Source organism: Eupeodes corollae, chromosome 1, assembly GCF_945859685.1.
Source record: "Eupeodes corollae chromosome 1, idEupCoro1.1, whole genome shotgun sequence".
NCBI lineage: Eukaryota > Metazoa > Arthropoda > Insecta > Diptera > Syrphidae > Eupeodes > Eupeodes corollae.
In genome coordinates this window covers 27,946,035-27,966,937 of record NC_079147.1, presented here as the reverse complement: position 1 = coordinate 27,966,937, position 20,903 = coordinate 27,946,035, and the positions used below count along the sequence as shown (strand labels likewise).

The following is a 20,903-nucleotide window of genomic DNA, read 5'->3' as shown; positions in this document are numbered from 1 at the left end:
AATTCTTGATTGCAAGGTGCAAGAATTTGACCACAAAAGAGAATGCGAGATTAAAATTGAGTGAAACTAAATAACTGTGTAGCTGATAAGAAGTTTGTGCATGAATTTTAACATTAGATTTAAGTAGGCAAAAATTAACTGGACAATTTTAAATTTATAGAAATAACATAGTGTATGGTTTGAATGTTTGGTAAAATGTGTAAATGATATAATTTTTATGAGTTTAGGTATGAATGATTTTAAAGTAAATTTCAATGAATTGAATGATTTGAATGATTGAAATAAAGTAAATAATTAAAAATAGTTTGAATTGATGATAAATACATTGAATGTTGTTTAATCCTGAACATCCCGGCCCCCCTGGAACGAGTTTCAGGACATGGGTACAACTGCCAGCTTGGTGATTGCACGAACAAAGGTTCCACCACTCGTTTTTACAGTTGCAACTCGTACTCGACCATCTGTACCTTGAGTTGTTGCTGTGATTTTGCCAAGTAGCCACTTTGTTGGGGGAAGATTTGGTTCCTTTATAATAACAAGGTCCCCTGGTTTTAGGTTTGGACTCTGCTGCTTCCACTTTGGCCGTTCTTGAAGTGTGGTGATATACTCCATGTGCCACCGTTTCCAAAAACCTTGGACCATATTTTGTAGGTGATTCCAATGTGAGAGTCGATTTAGTGGCGTGTTTAAAGTGGTAGGCTCCGGGACAGCAGTAAACGGTTCACCTATAATAAAATGAGCGGGGGTTAGAGGGTTTAAATCTTGATCGGATATAACACAAAGAGGACGAGAATTCAGAATAGCTTCGATCTGAGTGAGAACGGTGTACATTTCTTCAAATGTAAGAATCGTTGCTCCGACTACTCGTCGAAGGTGAAATTTGACGGACTTGACACCTGCCTCCCAAAGACCGCCAAAGTGTGGTGACGATGGGGGGATGAAGTGCCATGCGATGCTGTCCTTAGCAAGTGACGTTGCAACATCTTCGTTATACGCTTCTGATAACACCAACTTGTGCATCTCGTTGAGACACCGACGTGCGCCTTGGAAGTTGGTTCCATTGTCCGAGTAAACGTTCGAACATAATCCACGACGAGACACAAATCGACGAAATGCGGCAAGAAACGCTTCGGAAGTAAGGTCACTCACTAGCTCAAGGTGGATGGCTTTAGTGGCCATACACACAAATAGGCATATGTATGCTTTTGACGTCTTTGGATTACGACCTTTGGACAATTTTATGTTGAATGGCCCTGCATAATCGCACCCAGTATTCGAAAAGGGACGACTTTGCGAGATCCTTTGTGATGGCAAATCACCCATTAGTTGCGAAGTAGTACTTTTCCGAAGTTTGAAGCATCTTTTGCAGTTGAAAACAATCTTGCGGATTGAATTTCGACATCCCAAAATCCAAAACTGCTGCCTTACGATGGCAAATGTTGCGGAAACTCCTGGATGAAGATTATTTTTGTGGATATCTTCTATAATGAGAGAGGAAAATCTATTATTTGGCAGAATATAAGGATGTTTTATATTAAAAGATATGTAAGAATTTTTAATTCTTCCTCCTACTCTTAGAAGACCTTTGTTGTCAAGGAAAGGGGCGTATTTTAGAAGTTTGGATTTTAAGGGTAGTTCTTTTTTGACTATTAAAGTACGAATATCTTCACTGAATGATGTTAGTTGGACCGATTTAATTATGGTTGTTTTGGCGATATGAATTTCTTTTACAGTTAAGTACGAGGTACGACGCTGACGTTTTGAATTTTTACTTAAATAGTTGAATATGAAGCGAATGACGTACGCGAGTATTCTTTGCATTCGAAACCATGACGAGGTCTTACTGATTATATGATCAATGACATCAACATTTTTCACTGAAGTTTGGAGCACTTGATGCGGAGATAGTCTTTGTTCGAGTAAAATTTCGTTATTTTCTTGTTGTAAGGTTACGAATTTGGGTTTAGGCCATGCATTCTCCTCCAGACACAACCATGATGGACCAGTCCACCAGAGGTGATGGTTCGGGAGATTCGACGGAGTAACACCGCGCGACGAACAATCTGCTGGATTTGACTCTGATGATATATGGCGCCAGCAACTCCTTGGTGTAACTTCCAGTATAGCAGCGGTTCTGTTGGCGACAAAGGTAACCCAGCGACGAGGAGGTGAAGAGAGCCAGTGCAACACTATTTCAGAGTCGCACCAAGCCACAGTTTTTGAAAATTTGTACGAAAGCGATGTTTTGATTAGGTTGATCAGGCGAACTAATAGCAAGGCCCCACATAGCTCCAAACGGGGGATTGAAATCGGCTTCAGTGGAGCGACCTTTGTTTTTGCTGCAATTATGGTTATTTTGTACACACCTTCAGCAATTTTACACCGGGTATATAAAACAGCACCGTACGCACGTGATGATGCATCACAAAACCCGTGAAGCTCTATGTCGTTGAACGAAGATTGGAACAAGTTTCTCGGGATTCTAATTTGCTCAAAACAAGGAAGCTCCTCTCTGTACCTTGCCCATCGGTCAGCTAATCCCAGAGGCAGCTGGTCGTCCCATCCTAGTTTTAAGTCTGAAGACCAGAGTTCCTGAAAGAGGATTTTGAAAAGCACGACTGAAGGCGCTAACAGTCCCAATGGGTCAAATATCCGCGACACTTCTGACAACAATGAACGCCTGGTAAGTGAAATGGTTGGAAGTACTTTTGACATACGAAAAGCATATTCATCACTTGAAGGGTTCCAATGCATACCAAGCACCTTAACAAACGATTTTGAGCGTTCTGTATCAAAGAAAGCGTACTCACAATCTTCCTTTGGAAGAGAAGCAAGAAGTGACCAACTGTTAGAACTCCATTTTCGCAGCTGAAGTTTGGCCATTGATAGAAGAGCAACTAATTCCGATTGCAATTCGATGAGTTCCTTGGTAGATTTTGCCCCTGTCATCACGTCGTCAACATAAACATCTTCCAAAAGAACACGGGCTGCATTTGGATACTCGGATCGGTAATCTTCTGCAAGCTGTTTTAATACGCGAACGGACAAAAACGGAGCGGGTGCTGTACCGTATGTAACGGTATGTAATCGATAGTGTTCTATTTCTTTGGAAGGAGAATCGCGCCAAACAATCCGTTGGTAATCAGCGTGGGGATCCTCTATCCAAATTTGGCGAAACATTTTAACTACGTCCGCCGTGAACACGAAAGGATGTCGTCGAAAGCGTAAACACACACCTATCAGATCACGTTGAATCGGAGGGCCTACTAACAGTGTACTGTTCAAGGATTTTCCTGCTGAGTCTTTAGCTGAGCCATCGAAAACGACACGCAATTTTGTGGACGAGCTGTCCGGTTTCAAGACCGCATGATGAGGCAGATAAAAACACCTGCCACTAGAGACCTTAATTTCATCGTTTGGAATTCGAGTCATATGACCTAAGTCAATGTATTCTCGCATAAAATTAGAATATAACTCTCGCAATTTTGGATTTTGATTAAAACGACGTTCCATTGCATGAAGACGAGAAACAGCGAGAGAAAGAGTATTTTCGAACGACGGATTTGGTGTTTTAAATGGAAGCTGAACTACATACTTCAAATCTGGAGAACGAGAAAATGTCTGGCGAAAGTGTTCTTCTGCTTGGTCGACCACAATTGAATGAATTGCTGGAGCAACTTCCTCAAGTTCCCAGAGCCGTTGCATCGAGTTATCTATGTCGATAGTAGAATGGCACGAGAGAAAATGATTTGATTCTTCTCGTTCGAAGAATTGTCCCGTAATGACCCACCCAAACGAAGTACTTTGGGCGATTGGATATCCATCAGGACCTCGAATTTGTCCACCTTTAATAATGGTCCAAAGCTTATCACCACCAAGAAGAATATCGATAGGAGCAGCGATGTTAAAGTTTGGATCAGCGAGTTCAAGATTTGAAATATAAGACCAAGATGAAACGTCAATGGATTTAGATGGTAAATTGGAAGTCAATTTGTCGAGAATAAAGGCATCAACGAACAGATGTGACGAGTTGCAACGAGAATGAATATTTAAGGATATGCGACCTTTGGTATATCCTATCTCTGTCGATGATAAACCGAGGATAGGAATTTTCGAGTGAGTTCGTTGAACACCGAGTCTTTGAACAAAAGATTCAACAATAAATGAAGACTGTGACCCGGAATCAAGGAGCACCCGACAGTCTATAAAATTTCCTTGAACGTCTTCAATTTTAGCCCAGATGGTTGGTAGAAGAGTTTTCTTCCGACAGCTAAGATCAAGCGAATGATTATTAATGACCGGTATATTAGATGTAGCGAGATTTGACAACGGTAATTGAAGCTGATTAGAAGATACAGAAGATGATTTTGAATTATTGATTTCAACTGGGTGCACCAGAGAATGATGGCGTGATTTGCACACCCTACAACGAAACGATGAATGGCAATTTTTCGACGAATGCCCAGCACGAAGACAATTGAAACATAAACGATTTGTCTTTGCAAAGTTTCGGCGAGATTCAACGTCTAACCCGACGAATTTGGAGCACTGTGGAAGGATATGACTGTCTTGACACATTGGGCATTTAGATGTTGAAGCTGAATCTGAAGGCCCAGCTAAATGTGCCCGAATGCTATTCGATAGCTTTGTACGCGATGTTACCGAACGATTGTTAAGAGATTGGCATGCTTCAAGAGCATCACACCGCTCTTCTAAGAATTCTAAAAATTCTATTATTGTGCAATCTTCCCGAGATCCGATATGTTCTGCCCAAGATTGTTTTGAATCGGAATCCAATTTGTTTAATAACAAATAAATAAGCCATGGGTCGCGGCCCGATTTGTTCAAAGCACTTAGCCCACGCACAACTTCATCGGCACCGTCAGATATTTTTCTTAATGTTTGTACATTAGATACACTGGCAGAAGGAAGCGACAAAAAGGTTTCTATAAATGATTGTACGATTAATTGACACCGATCATAACGTTTTTCTAAACGATCCCATGCTTCGGGATAATTTGTATCACTAATTGCAATGTGTTTTATTAGATTAGCTGCATCACCGCGCAAATAGGATTTCAAATAATGAAATTTATGAGTTGGACTAAGATTTTTCCTCGTATCAACTGACCCCAAGAAAAGATCCCTAAAGGAAGGCCAGTCCTTATAGCTGCCGCTAAATGGTGGCACAATTATCGAAGGAAGTTTTGTAGTATTCGAATCATTGGCAGACAACGGAGCCGAACCTAGTTTTTCTAGAAATATCGATTGCTGATCAGCTAAACGATCTATAGCGTCAGATGTTTTAGCAGAAATTCCATCGGAATTAACTTTTTCGCGAATAGCTTTGACAATTTGAGAATTCGTTACAAAATATTTGGTTTCGTATGCCGAAAACTCATTTTCCATTTCATCGACTTCTGTTTCTTCTGATTGCTGAAGAATCTCATTATGAAGTGCAGAAAATTCTGTCCACGCGGTTTCTAATTTACCTAACCGAATTTCTAACATTTCTATCGGTGTAGATTCATCAATTGTCTCTACAAATGCTGCCGCCCGAGTTAAACGCCCCTTAGCATTACCACATTTAACTTTTAATGCACTCGCCATCGCACAATTTAATGCTAAATATATATATATATTTGTTCTCAGCAAAAAGAAAACTATGTTCAGTTTTAGCGAACAATGAGCGGATAAATTATTATTAATTATAATACAAGCACTCAATGTTCACACTTTAAAGTTTAAATTAATTTTACAAATACTCGTATAATTTGAAAGTCTAATAAAGTTCACGAAACCTTGCAAGTGGAGTAACGTCGCATATACATCTGTACATATAGATTCATGTAATCAATATATTGTACATATGATTAATATGAAACATTATTTTTATACCACTTTTGATTTTTTATCTAATTCAATCAATTATAATTCGGCGTTGAAGGACCACAATGTTTGCGAACGAATCAATGGACTGTATGTACAAATGTTTTTATATTTATTCTTGTTTAACTCGATTTTGAAGTAACCAACAAAATTAAAGAGGCACCAATCAATATGTGAAATATATGTGTGTTGTATTTGTTAAATTATGTGTTTTGTGATACAAAATATTACCATGTCTGCACAGCTTGACGATCGAAATCCAAGAGATCGATTCTTGCATAAATTCTTGATTGCAAGGTGCAAGAATTTGACCACAAAAGAGAATGCGAGATTAAAATTGAGTGAAACTAAATAACTGTGTAGCTGATAAGAAGTTTGTGCATGAATTTTAACATTAGATTTAAGTAGGCAAAAATTAACTGGACAATTTTAAATTTATAGAAATAACATAGTGTATGGTTTGAATGTTTGGTAAAATGTGTAAATGATATAATTTTTATGAGTTTAGGTATGAATGATTTTAAAGTAAATTTCAATGAATTGAATGATTTGAATGATTGAAATAAAGTAAATAATTAAAAATAGTTTGAATTGATGATAAATACATTGAATGTTGTTTAATCCTGAACAATATTCTTGTGGGGAACGCTAAATTATTGCAACTTAAGCACTTCCATCATATTATAATTTGTCTTTAAATCTGTAAAACATAATTAAAACATTGCACTTCCAGGTTCAGATATCAAGTTTATAAACTCATACAAGTTCACATCACCTTTAGTAATAATAAAACCAAGAATCTACCATTTCTACCTTCCTACTCATATAAAGCTCTTATCTTCACCTTAAATTGCCCTCAATTATAATCTGAAAAGAGCTCTCATCAACAAATTGCCATGAACAGAACATGGACAAGATTCCTTTTCAATCTTCATTCCATCTGAATGACATCGAACATGATAGCCATGCCATAGGTACATAGGGGCATATATATCTCCACTGGGACTATAAAGCTGCATCCATTTTGCTGATGCTTCCTATCATATGTCCAACAATGAGAAAAAGACTCCCAACTCCCAAGTCCCAACTTCAACGCTGCTCCGCCGCGGCCCAGGCAGAGGACGCCGACCGACTCTGTGGACCTTGATGGCTTTGCATACTAAGATCGCGTTTCGTTGCAATTAAAATGCTTTCATTCAGAAATTATTAAACTGAATCCATTAAGCTGTCATCGCTTTAAAAATAACGTCCTCCTTTCTGCTCTACTTTCTTGTCTCTTTGTGCTGCGGGGCTGTGAGGAAAGAGATTGTTTTAGTTCCCTCTGGAGTCTTGATAGGAACGATTTGGTTGCATCTCACGCTGAGTTGGTTGGCTCTGGCTCGTTAAAGCGAAAACGACGACGACGATGTTTAAGCCAAGAAATGGACTATTACCACATTAGAACGCGCTTGCCATGTTACCGTCACAGAGCACAGAGGCCTTAGAGCGCACTTAATGGGATTCAATTATTTTGCAAAGACCAAGGTCCAGGGTGACAGATAAATATGCTCAGTTCATGTGCGGCAGGATATCTTCATGTCCTGGGGCCTGGTGCGCGCAATAGCCTTAAAAAAGTGGTATCTACGATCGCGCGGTTGTCAGCTCTGTGTATAAGTCTTCAAAGTACGCCTGCTGAACAGGAAGGAGCTATATATTATAATCAAAAGCAAATGCAAAATTCAACGCTCCCGCACCGCAGCGCACCGGTCTGCCTTCGCCCACCACATGCAATTGCAATGGATTCTGAGCGAATGAAAAATATCCATAAGGCCACTTAGGTGAATGTGCTATTTTGTAGTTTTGTAATTCCCATGGGGACCGAAAGCCGGACGGATAAGAAGCTTCTTGGCTTACTCGCCGCAGCACTCGAGACTCAAGAGCCAGGATTGTCGAGGCGGCTGTGACGAGGGGCGCGATATCCCAGCGGAGTTCTTCAACTCTTTTATAGCTTATTTATGACGCACGCAACAGCTAGTCCGTTCGGCCTAATGTATTCCATGTGCCAGATTGCATTTGGATTTGGATTCAAATGCGTTTGATTCGACGACGACGACGCGACGGACCACGACGATTCTACAACCGAACTTATATCCAAGCAGTCTGTAAAGTGTATACAAACATTTGCTGCATCAAGAAAAAAGTATATTGATATTGCCTTTCCGAGGCTATGGCGATGGCGTACGCGTTGCGCTGTTTTTTGATCTGTTCATCAGATAAAGTCAACACCCGATTTTTTGAAACCTTGTCGTTGCATTATAGTCTTGGTTTTTGTCTCTCTCTTTCTCTCTCTATAAAGTCTAGAGGAACGTGACTTTTTGTGAATTGCGCACTGGAGAATGGAAAATCCATTGATACGTTCGGAATCTTATGTCTTTCAGTATTCAGTGCACATTTTTAATACCCACATGAATATCATAGCATAAGTAGGTATAGAAGACTCTTGATAAATAATTGAGACATCTGAAACAGCAACACATAGGCACTTTCAGGCAGTCAAGCCGTAGCCATCCTGCCATAGCCAGCCTCTGTACAGAATTCCATAGGGGTGAACGGACGACTTTGGAAAATAAAACTAAAACGCTGAATTGAATTGAGACCATAGGCATATCGCAACGCAGCGCAGCGCAGGAGCTCCACTGGACGTAATGCCATATCCTGATAGGAGGAGCCGGCCGACCGTAGAGCATATATTATACGCGGATATTCAGAAATGAGCTGTCATTACGTGGTATGTGCGGTGTGTGGTTAAACAATGTTATAATAGGAATAAAGCGGCTACGCTGGCTTCTGTTTTCAATATTTCTAAAAATAATGGGAACAATCGTTAACTTAAAAAGTTTGGAGTAAAGGGTCACTCATTTTGAGGTTATAAGTTGGTAACGCTAGTACTTGAGATCTGTCAAACTCAAATTCATTGAATAGCGAGTTAAAATTAATTATAACTTGCAATGAAATAGTGATTCAAAAGTAGCTACCTTTCAAACACTACGCAATGATTATGCTCGTCAAAATGGATCGACCCCGAAAGAAATTGGTAAACTTGAAAACAAATATAATCCCGTAAGGCCTGTGCACTATTAGTCAAAAATACAATATAATTCCAGGTTTTGAGAATCCTCAAATATTAAAGATGTTTGATGAGTTTTTTGGAGCTAAGGTGCGTTTGGACCTTACTTCTTCGAAACGACGATGGAACCACTGTCACCGTCAAGTCGGAGGTTTATTGTCATATGATAACCGACTTTTTTTAGCCTGCTATTGAAGAGTACTACTTGGAGAATAAATGATTTAAACAAGACGGTGCAACATGCCACGCATATCGAGCAAATATGGCCTCATTGAAAGAAAGATTTCCTGGCCGCGTTATTTCTCGTCGCTCGTGGCGATATCAACTAGCCACCAAGCTAATGCGATTTGACACCGCTGTCCTTTTTATTGAAGGGCTACGCGAAAGACCGTGTTTATGCAGATAAATCTTTAACTCTTGACCACTTAAAAACCAACATTCGTCAAGTTATGCGTAATATGTGTCAAAAAGTATTTGAAAATTTCCTCAAAAGAATCTATGCTTGCAACAACTCGCGTGGTGGTCATTTAAATGACGTAGTGTTTCACACATAATTTCAACGTTTAAGCTTTAATAAGAAAGGTACCCCTGTATAAGTAAAGAATTTTATTTCCAAAAAGAAATGTTATGATAGTTTTGTATTTATTTAAGTACAGAATACAGAATTTTCCAACATAAGGACTCATTTTGATATTTCACAATTCTTAATAGAAAACAATAAGTCCTTTTATCATTGTAAAGAGGATGGTTTGTCATTAACAATGGAAAACGTTATTAGAAAAGGACACCAAGGCTATGCCTACGGTTGCCGCATCACTTCACTTTTGGGGTTGCATGTCCTGAATGACTTTACAAAATTTGGCTTTAAGGTCTTAAATCGGTTGTGAAATTCACCTTACTTTTCCGGTAGCTTGAAAAACAGAAAAACTAAAAGTGTTTCATCACAAAATCTCAGAAGACATTTCTGATAACCCTTCGAGAATAATAGCACTTTCGAAAAACTGTGAACTCTAAAATGCTTACCATATTTAAGACTTGTTGCCTAAAAGTCTGGCTGCAATTAATAAGCCTCAACACCAGCGCAATTTCAGTAGCAGTCACCATTTCGCAGTTTTCCATCCTCTTTTTGCTCCGTCCTCCGTTTATTCTTTGGCTGCACTTGGTTTAATTAAGGGACTTAATATTTTACGTGCATATCCAAAGTTTGTTGTCCTTGAATCGTTTGCATGGATTGCCAACAGTAAATCCGTCCGTACCCGAGGCTTGTAAGTGCTTCAAAACCGAACCGCTTGAAACCACAGAGCTCATGTGGAGCAAGTCAATTCCGTTATAACTAGAGAAAATATTTTGTATGCCATCAAAACTTTTTCTCCATATAAATCCCCAGGCATGGATGGCATACTGATAGTTATGCTTCAAAAGTTGCATGATGTGGCAGCTTCATGGCTGGAACAAATTTTCAAAGGATGTCTCCATCTCAAACATGTGCCCATGTCGTGGAGACAGGTCAAAGTAATTTTTATCCCGAAAGTGGGTAGGCAGGTCACGAATCCGCGAAGGATTTCAGACCAATAAGCTTTACATCTTTTGTGCTTAAAACCTTGGAGCGCATTCTTGATTACCATATTAGAGAAATCCTAGTTGGACGACCTCTCGAAAGCTCTCAGCATGCTTATCTTAAGGGCAAATCTACGGAGACTGCCCTCCATGAGGTAGTGCGTATTGTAGAACAAACAATTCATTATAAAGAATTTAATCTTACCACCTTCCTAGACATAGAAGACTTCATTTGAGAATGGATTATTTCCATGATCAGTGGTAGGAAGATTCGAGCCTCTCTAGGCAATACAATCGCAACAAAACACGTGAGTAAGGGAACACCCCAGGGTGGTGTTCTTTCGCCTCTTCTATGACTTCTGGTCATGGATACAATTCTCGTTAAATAAGAGAGATTTGGTGCTATTGGTGTCAGGAAAGTACACCTTTGTGATTAGTGAAATCACGGAGTCGGCTTTGAAGAAAGTTAGAAACTGGGCCACGAGTTGTGGACTAGGAGTTAACCAAAGTAAAACTGAGCTGTTGCTCTTTACCACCAAAACTTAAGTACCGCCCTTCACGCTTCCTCGACTCAACGGTCAAATCCTATTTTTGTCTTCCAGTGCAAAATATTTAGGAGTTATACTCGACCCTAAACTAAACTGGAAACTAAATATTGAAATGCAGCAAAACTTTCGGCAAAAAGTGGGGACTTCAGTCGAAGATGATTTTATCGACATACAAAGCTGTAGTACGTCCAATCTTAACATATGGGTCGATTGTGTGGTGGCCTAATCTTAGCAAAGCCTATAATATTGATAATCTAAAGAAGGTTCAAAGAACAGCTTGCGTGGGCACCACAGGGGCCATGCCCAACGGACGCCTTAAAAGTTATTTTGGATCTTCTACCAATCGACCTTTTTATTAAATGCATAGTTTCCTGCAGCACTATTAGGCTGAAGGAATAAAACAGCTGGTTGTTAAAACCTTATGGTCACAGCAACACAACGAAATTAATTCCCTCAGATATTATCTCGGTAGACACTAACTACTGCACTCTTACTTTGAACCTTAGTAAGGGTTTTAAGGTTATTTTCTCATCGAAAGAAGATTGAGAGGATGACATCGTGTCGATAGGTTTCGACACAACCATCTTTTCTGACGGCTCAAAGATGGAGTGTATAGTTGGTTCTGGGATCTTTTCTGAGTCCCTAAATGTAGCTAAATCCTTTAGGCTTCCTGACTTTGCTAGCGTTTTTCAGGCTGAACTGCTGGCAATAAGGGAGGCATGTAAGATACTTAAACAAACCCCAAACCGAAACCAAAATGCGGCTATCTTTACAGACAGTCAGGCAGCTGTCAAAGCTATTAACTCGGCCACATCCTCATCTAAATTGGTCCAGCAATGTCGCGATGAGCTTGCGAGCCTAAATATCAACCTCGGTGTCACACTGATCTACGTTCCGGGCCATAGTGGTATCGTGGGAAATGAACGTGCTGACGAGCTAGCCAGGCAAGGATCGGCCCTTCATAGCTCACTTGCGGAAATGGTTAACAATCCTCTTGGCGCTATGAAGGGTAAAAGACATTGGCCTATAGGAGTTCATGCAGAGAAGTTGGGTACCTCTTAAAACACCTTTTGCCGTAGTTGTAATGACCAAAGAGAAAGTGAAACGAAAATCCATTTCCTCTACAAATGTCCTGCTTTGGCAAACACTAGAATGAAATACTTTGCTAAAGCATCCTTTCACGAACTTGATGAGCTATATGAGACAAAGATTGGGGATCTAATCTTTTTTTTTCAATGCAACAAAATGGCTCTAACATAATCGCTATGAAGCTTCTCTATAAATCTGTCCTTTTCAATCACAGGTCAAACGAGTTTTTGGTATCAAAACGGCGCACAACAGCGCAAATTGGATCTCAGGCGCCATTTCTACCTAACTAAGTGCTTCCAAATAACATTTTTGTACTTATTCAGAAAGTTTACCTGACGTACCATGTCGTTAAGACTGACCGTATAATGGAAGGAGGGCGAGATTAACTTTCTTAACAGAGCACTTTAATGATAAATTTTAACTACTTCCAAGCTTTGTTCGTTTGTTAGGCAATAAGTATATTTCAACACTGATTTTTAAAAGATATTTGCCTACAAAAGACAGCATGAATAAATTGTATTTCTAAAAAACTGAAGTCCAATATTACATTTGGCAAAGTCGGAGCCATTTAAGGAAAGGAGATCAGTATTCATTAAAAAATGTATAATTTAAAACATAAAACAAAATCTAATGAAACAATGTTTTTTTCTTTTGTGGCAGTGACTTCGACATAACCTAGGTACAAAGTGTACGTTTTTCAAATAATTAGTTTGCTGTCAGTTTGTGGTTTCGTTAAAGCAGTGAACTAATAAGTCTAGACCAAAAATAATTGTATTTCTAATAATTTACACAAAGTCTTAGACGAACTTCCAAATCTAGAAACAGAATCAATAAAGACAATTAGCGGTTTTCACTTCAAAGTTGTATAAGAAAACATAAGATGTCACTTCTTCTTAACTTGGGAACATCAAATGTCGCATGTGTCATGTATTTTTTGTTTGTTAAAAAGTTTCAAAATCCAACATTATTGTTTTTATTCAATATTTAATTGATTTAAAGTTGTATTATTTATAAGTTCTGTTTATGTTTTGAAAGAGAGTTTTTTTTAATAGATTCAATTAGTATCTGGATTAGGAAGCATCAACCACAGCTTGATATTAAATAAATCACTTCATTATGTTGACATTTTTAGACCAATTTCAACAAAAAACAACAACAACTTACAAAAAATACTGTACGGAGTTTCTAAGAAGCTGAAAAGGAAACCTGGGTATATGCTTTAGCCATATTAAGGCTCATCAAACAAACATTAAAAATGGACAATCTTGTACACCCCTATTTTAAATAAAAACTATGCAGCAAACAAATTGCACTTGGCTTATAAGGTTTTTGGTGGATGTCTATCTGTCAATAAGAGTGAATGAGTCAAATGCCTAAGCAATTATGGTGATGGTGATGTTTAAAAAGTTTAATTAGATCCCAAAGGGTTTCAAATCGAAATACATTGAATTGAATCGAATCGAATAAAGGCACTTGACGCAGCTTGAGGTACATCAAAGAAATCGTTAAATAGAAAATATTCCCACAATTTCAAGGCAGCAGTAGACTCTCATTCATCAGAAGCCATCATTGGAGTTTACAAAAATAATTCACACATCATGCAAAAATCATGTAACGTACTCTTGCAGATGGAAAATCATCCAATTAGGTGCACATTTTCCGAGATTTTCGAATATTATTTGAATGGCTGTAAAGTGTTTTGTGGTTTTTTTTTGTTTTGGATCGAAGAAGCTCAACCTGTGTAATCTTACAGTGTAACAACCCGATTGATATATACATTTAGCTTTTTGAAGATTTAATTTAATTTTAATGTACAATGTCATCATTTAAACTGCAAATGGAACAAAACACGTTTTTCCAGACCACTGAAGTTGTTAGGGTTCTATTTAAGCTATTCGCATTTAGGCTAAATTCACAACATTATCTTTATATATCCACACTTCCCAACAGATAAATAGGATGACAACACCACAGATATTGTCTTTGGGATATTGGACAAAACATAGATGATTAGTACCCTAGCTGCACTGTAAAAATTGTCTTGGAGGAGTTGAATGCAAAACTAGTAATGGAAGACATTTTTGTTAGGATCATCATCAGGTCCTCTAACCCCGTACGGGGCATATGGCATAAACAAAACGTCTCCATCCTTCTCGATCTGTAGCTAAATACCTTAACTGTGGCCACGTGTTTCTCTGGGAGTTAGCTTCCGATAACACTGTAGATTTCCATGTTGTTCTTGGTCTTCCCGCCGTGACCCCTGAGAATCCAATCAAAGGACTGCTTTGCAATATCATCGTTTGGTTTCCTCAGTGTGTGACCAATCCATTGCCATTTGCGATTTCTGATGTCGATGTCCAAGCGCCTCTGACCTGTCCTACGCCACAATAGATATTGTTTGTGGCCAGCGAATTTTAAGGATGTGACGCAGACAGCGGTTCACAGAAGCCTGCGATTTTCTCGAGATGGTGGCCGAGACTTTCCATGTTTCGCAAGCATATAATAGCACGGATTTCACATTGGATTCAAAGAATCTCAGTTAAGTGCGTGAGGAAAATTGATTTCCAAATTTGGGACAGAGCACAAAAGGAAATGGGAGCTTTATTTATTCTACTTTTTACGTCAAGATCCGTACCACTATTTGCTGATACAATACTTCCGAGGTAATTAAACTGTTCGACCTCTTTAACAGGCGTGTCATGCAGAAGAAGTGATCTCCATATACATTCTCGGTTAACTCGGTCAAAGGCCTTCTCTTCATCTACAAACATGAGGTTCAGCGGTGTTTGAAATTGAGCAGACTGATCAAGAACAATGCGTAAGGTGTTAATATGGTCAACGCACGACCGACCGGTGCGGAAGCCAACCTGATTCCTCTTGAGTGTAGTCTCAATTCTAGCTTTTATCCGTTCGACGATTAAAGTTGCCATTCGCTTTGGGAAGGTTCTTGAGATCACCTTTTTTTGCCACCTTAACAATCACTCCTTTAATTTCCATTCCCTGGGATAGGTTTCGTTTTCCCAAACAGTTTGTAAATATAAGCGGATGCAAGATACTAGCTGCTGTGGCGGGATCAGTTTTCAGGAATTCCGCTGGTATTGCGTCAAGCCCGTCTGCTTGAGGAGATTCGGTGTTTCAATTTCCGCTACTGAAGGGGGTTCGATGTCAATACCCCTGCTAGACCTATGCATCTCATTAAGGATCAAAATTGATCCTTCCACCTGCGAAGTTGATCTTCAATTGATACCAATAGTGTCCCATCAAAATCCATTACAGGATGATTGTTGTTCCTTTTTTTCCCGACAACTTCTTTGGCTATTTGGTACCATTCTCGGATTTATCCTCTTCTTGCAGCGTTTTAAGCATTATCAGCGAGTCCATCTATCCTCACCCTCCTGTCACGTCTCAAACAATGATAGACCATCTTGTGTGCAATCCGATATCCGTTTCGCAATTCAGCCTTTCGTTGAGCGTCTGTCTAGGCGTATATTTGCAGTTTCAACGATTTACGAAGTTCGATTTATTCCCAGGTGTCTGTCGCCTAGGTACAGTCTCGGATCCAGCGAATTTTTGGTATGACCATCTGGGTGCACCCCTGTGACTTTGTTGCACGTCTTATGTTTAAATATAGTCCCAACAATTACAAGATGATTTGCGTTACCAAAGTCGACAAGCATGTCACCATTTTCATTACGTGACCCCAAGCCAATTTTTCCCATAACTCGTTCCAGACCGTAATTTTCAGCACCGACTTGAGCGTTGAGGTTTCCCATGACGATTATGATATCCGCTCTCGGAACACTGCTGTAAACCAAGTTAAGATGAGTGTAGAAGCAGTTTTGTCTTCTTCGGTCGCTTCATTTGTTGTGAATTTTTGAGCGGAACCTTGCAGTCATTATTCTTTAAGATATTGGCGCCCAGGAAATAATACTGCGCCAGTGTCAGATCTGTATTCAGCTCTTCCTCTCCACTTTGTTTCACTAATGCCCAGGATACTGATATTCAGCCGAAGCATTTCGCGCTCTAATTCTTCGTATCTTACTTTGCCATACAAGGATCGAACGTTCCAAGCTCCGATTTTTGTACGTATCTATACTATTGCATTTCTTGAAAAACTTCTACTAATTGTTGACGATTCATTTATTATTATGGCGTCATGATTGACGGTGTTGTATGAAAGATGCCGAACCCCCAAATCCGATGTGCAGTTTAGTGAATCCGAAGCTGTAGAAGGATTCTCCATAAAAAGGTAACCTCTTGGGGACTTGTTTCCAGTTGTTGTCATATTTGCTGTAACAGCATATACCCTTCCACCATGGTGTTTTCCGAGATTAATAATATACATTAGCTCAGATTCGACAGGCACACCCACCCTTTGTATGGTCAACACATAACCAATTGAGGCCGCCCACTATGGGAAAACAGACGTCTTTTGTAGCCGCCCACTCAGTTTCCCGTCCAGCAAAGCTGGGTTGGCTGCTTATTCCGGCAGTTGTTCGGTCCACTTGTGCGTTAGCGTTACCCGCACTCTATCGCGAGGAGGTGCACCTACAGATTTTCCTTTCATTGAGCCTATGGCCACCGAAGTAGCGTTACCTAGGGCTCTCCAGTACTTTAGAAAGTTAGAATAACTGGAAAAAATAGCCTGCGTGGCGAAGAATTGTTGTGGTAAGTATGCGTTTTTCCCACTTCAACATCCGTTTAGGAACTTGAAGTTCTTTAGATCAAAAAATAATCAATCAGTTTGACCATATTGTGATCGACGCTAGACACGCTTCAAACATAATGAATATCGGAACTTTCCAGGAACTGACATGTAGTTAAACCAATACCTCGTTGTAGCCTAGGTAGAACTTCATGTTTCCAGACTTGAAGCCAAATCCTTCTCCGACCGAGTCACAATTAACCTCTTTCGAATCCCCTGACGTCACTTTGCTTTGTTTCAAGCAGCCTCCAACAGGAAACCTCTCTCTGGTTTGATGAGTAATGGCAGCAGGCAAAAGCAGTCAAATAACAAGCAATCATAACAGGTGCTGTGTAGAAGCATGTAAGCTGCTCACAAGCTCTACGAACAGAAGAGGAGAGGGGAACGCCGACTTCTCAGAAGGAAATAGAGAGCATGAGAAGCGTGTGCTGTCAAAGATGTTAAAAGATTCAAAAGCAGAAATGAAGTTAAAGAGTTTTATGAGCAGTATATAAGTATATAAACTTATAACCAAAGACAAAGACAAAAGTGCAAAGATCATAGTGAATATGATAGACGACGAAAGGAAACAAAGATTGGCATATCTAACTTATTTGTAAGATATGGTCGGAAGATAGCATGCCCTATGATTGGAAGCTCAGTGTTGTTTGCCCGATTCTAAAAAAAGAAGACCGTCTACAAACTGCACCAACTATAGAGGAATCCTCTCTGCCGTAATATGTGAATGTCTAAAACCCATTCTTAACAACCTGATAGGTCTTTATTAGTGTGATCTTAGACCAGGAAAGTTCACAAGCGATCAATTTTTCACATTACGGCAGATGCTGCATAAAACTCAAGAACATCAAATCGACACCCACCATCTTTTCATCGATTTCAAGGCCGCATATGACAGCATCTACAGGGACGAGCTGTATAGAGTTATGTCTTGTTTTGGCATCCCTGCAAAACTCGTCCGTTTGTGTAGAATTACAATGGCAAATTCACGCTGCTCTATAAAAGCTGGAAATAACTTAACAGAACCTTTCAATGTCAAAAATGGTTTTAGACAAGGTGATGCGCTGTCATGCGTTTTTTTTAACACCGTACTTGAAAGAATAGTGCAGAGCTCGCACGTCAACACTAGATACACTATCTTTCAAAATTCTGTTCAACCTTGGATCGTTTCGAGCACAAAGTTTTTCATGTAATTTACAGTCCCGCATAGAGATTGAGTGATAGAGAAGAGGGAACGACCGGCCAGAAGGGTAAAAGTCCAACGACTAAGATGACTGCGTCACTTAGCGCGCATAGAAACCAACGCTCCGTCCCGGAAAGTTTGCGAATCCACACCTACAATACGGAGCCGTGGAGGAAGACCGTGAATCAGGTGGCGTGCACAAGTGGAAAGTTACCTAACCCGTGACCAAGCTAGACGGGGAAGTTTGTTGGGTGAGGCGCCCTAGTCACGCAGTAAGTGACATTTGCTATTTTAGTATTATTTCGTCAATTTTTGTAAAAAAAATTATTTTATAAAACTTTTTCATCTACAGACACAAATTTAGGTTCAAATTATAGAACAAAATTATATGAAAAAATATCTTTTTCGGCGCTCGAGATCGGGTAATTGGTTATAAATAATGCCAATTAGTTATTAATAGTATCTAACAATTCATAAATACCAGATTTAAAGCATGGTCTACTTATGTTTGAATGTCAAAGTTACTGGATCATCGAATTGCCAACGATGACCTATAACTTGGCTAATTGGTATGCTTATTCCATTTCCATCTGCTTTTCTATCTCCATTACTAATGCTCCATAATATAGTTTGTAAAGCCAGAGTTAAAAGATTTTATAGTAGTAAATAGTACGGGTATCAGAAGCTGCTATCAGGTTTTCTTTAAGCCAGGAAAGGACGCTAAATTGATGGGAAATTGGAATGAGAGTCTTGATTCTAGCCGTTTGACGTAGACACCTCCATCAACCGTCGTCATTTATTTTTGATCCATCGTTATAAAAGTGGACTAACTCAACTTCCAGAATTGCGTATCCTCCAAAAAAAATCTGAAGGGCATACAAAACTGGAAGTTTCTGTCAAATTTTAGTTTGAGTGCTTTGGAATTGATTCTAAATAAATACTTAAGAATTATAGAGCGAAAAAAAGCAACAAAAGCTCTTTTGACTTTTTCTTGTACATTGCGTTTCTAATTAAGTTTTTTGTCTACAATAAGACCCAGGTACTTAGCCTCGCCTAAAAACTTTAAGTCGGTTTTGTGTGGGTTAACACCCCGTCTACACCGATCAGCCCCAAGTATTAGTCCGTCTAAGGCATTTTGTAAGAGTTCTTTTAGGATATTAAGATGCTTTCCTGAAACTGCTATAGCAACGTCGTCCGCATAGGCTATCACTCTGAAACCCTCCGCATCCAGACTAGTTAGGATTTCATTTATCATTAAGTTTCTGAGGAGAGTTGATAGAAGATCACCTTACGGTGTTCCTCTTCTAACGAATCTTCTAGCAGACATGTTATCCAGTTTTGAGTTAATTATTGTGCTAGTCAGTATTAAATGATTTAACTTCCCTTGCGAACTTTCTACGTTCAGAGATGTTAGCGCAGATGTGTCTAAGTTGTTAAAAGCGCCTTCGTAACGCCGTTTCCATCGTATTACAGTAGGCATGTTGATACGTTGACAGAAGTCTTTTATCAATACTTCCCCTTAAATGGATATCGATCAACCTGTCAAAGCTTATTATCTACTGTGGACTTTATCAAAGTAGCTAGTTGGCAGAAGACATACGCTTCTGACCATAGTGTTATCAAATTGAAAACATGCAATTTCATTACGTCGTAGCAAGGTTGTCAAAACATTTTAATAAAAAGTAAAAAAATGAGAATTGTATAAGGAAGTGATCCCCGATATTTCAAATGCAACTTATTTATTTCAACTTAAATATTTGAACCTACTTTATCCCTTTTTGAAAAATTATTTGGAAATTCTTTAAAAAAATGTTAGCTATTTCAGTAGAAAATGGAATTTATCTCTTCCTTTGAACCTTTTCAAACAATTTCGAATAGTGTTAATAAATTTAACTACTGCAACTGCAACGGTCATACTACACTTCACACTCTTGATCCAGTCATCCAGTGACCATTATCAGTGTTAATGTTTTTGTTTAGCGGCAAGAAGTTTAATTATTCTGCACTCAAGCCACCATATAAAGTTGTGAGGCTAAAATATCAGAATGTTAATTAACAAGATTATAATTCTCTAAAAATGGTCATAAAAATGTTTATGTTTTCACACGAATCAAATAGTACTCTCGTAGATATGTGAAAAGTATTCACTACTGGACGGTGATTAAGTAAATATATATAAATAATTTAATGACTAACGGCTAAAGGCACCATCATCAATCTGCTGTGCCTTGAGATCGAGTGTGGGATTCTGTTTCTCTTTAGTTAGTTTAAAATTTCAACATACATTATTATGGTACTCTTAATACGCAGCGCACTGTAAGACTTACTTAACGTTAGTTAAACTACAAATCTATTTTCCGTTTGAAATTCATTAAATTGTAGGTTAAGTCATTTTTTGAATTAGATACTTTTGGCATCGAATCGGATCGTCAAACTTCAATTTCCTCATCGATTGAACAAAATAAAATGCAAACAGTGGAACAAAATGGTTTCTTCTTGACCGAATTAGTAACGTGTGAATTTTTTCCTAATAATATTAAAATCATCATAATCATGAACTAACAAAATTTGGACAAAATTGAGATCCGGATCCATAGTATAATGACAAGCTTTGATCGAGTCTTGAACCTTAACATGCAATAATATGTGGATTGTAATTCATGCAGTTTTGAATCATTAAGTGTCATTAAAAGTTTATAGGCTGCTAATTGAGTTAAATACTGTTGAAGTCTTGATTGGAAAAATTGTGTCCATAACACAATTTCAACATAAAAGTGCATACATATAAAAATGCCGCATAGAGCATACATTTAATTTTAAAGATTATGA

The 20,903-nt window shown here is 38.8% G+C and overlaps 2 protein-coding genes across 2 annotated transcripts in view; one reads left to right on the top strand and one right to left on the bottom strand.

Moving 5' to 3' along the window:
• Nucleotides 1-20,903, top strand: part of LOC129954032 (chymotrypsin-2-like) — a 71,793-nt gene that overhangs the window by 29,528 nt on the left and 21,362 nt on the right. The gene's annotated exons all lie outside the window — the stretch shown is intronic.
• Nucleotides 373-5,610, bottom strand: LOC129953702 (uncharacterized). The gene has a single exon (XM_056067062.1). It carries the CDS (start codon nt 5,608-5,610, stop codon nt 373-375), a length of 5,238 nt encoding a protein of 1,745 aa, XP_055923037.1.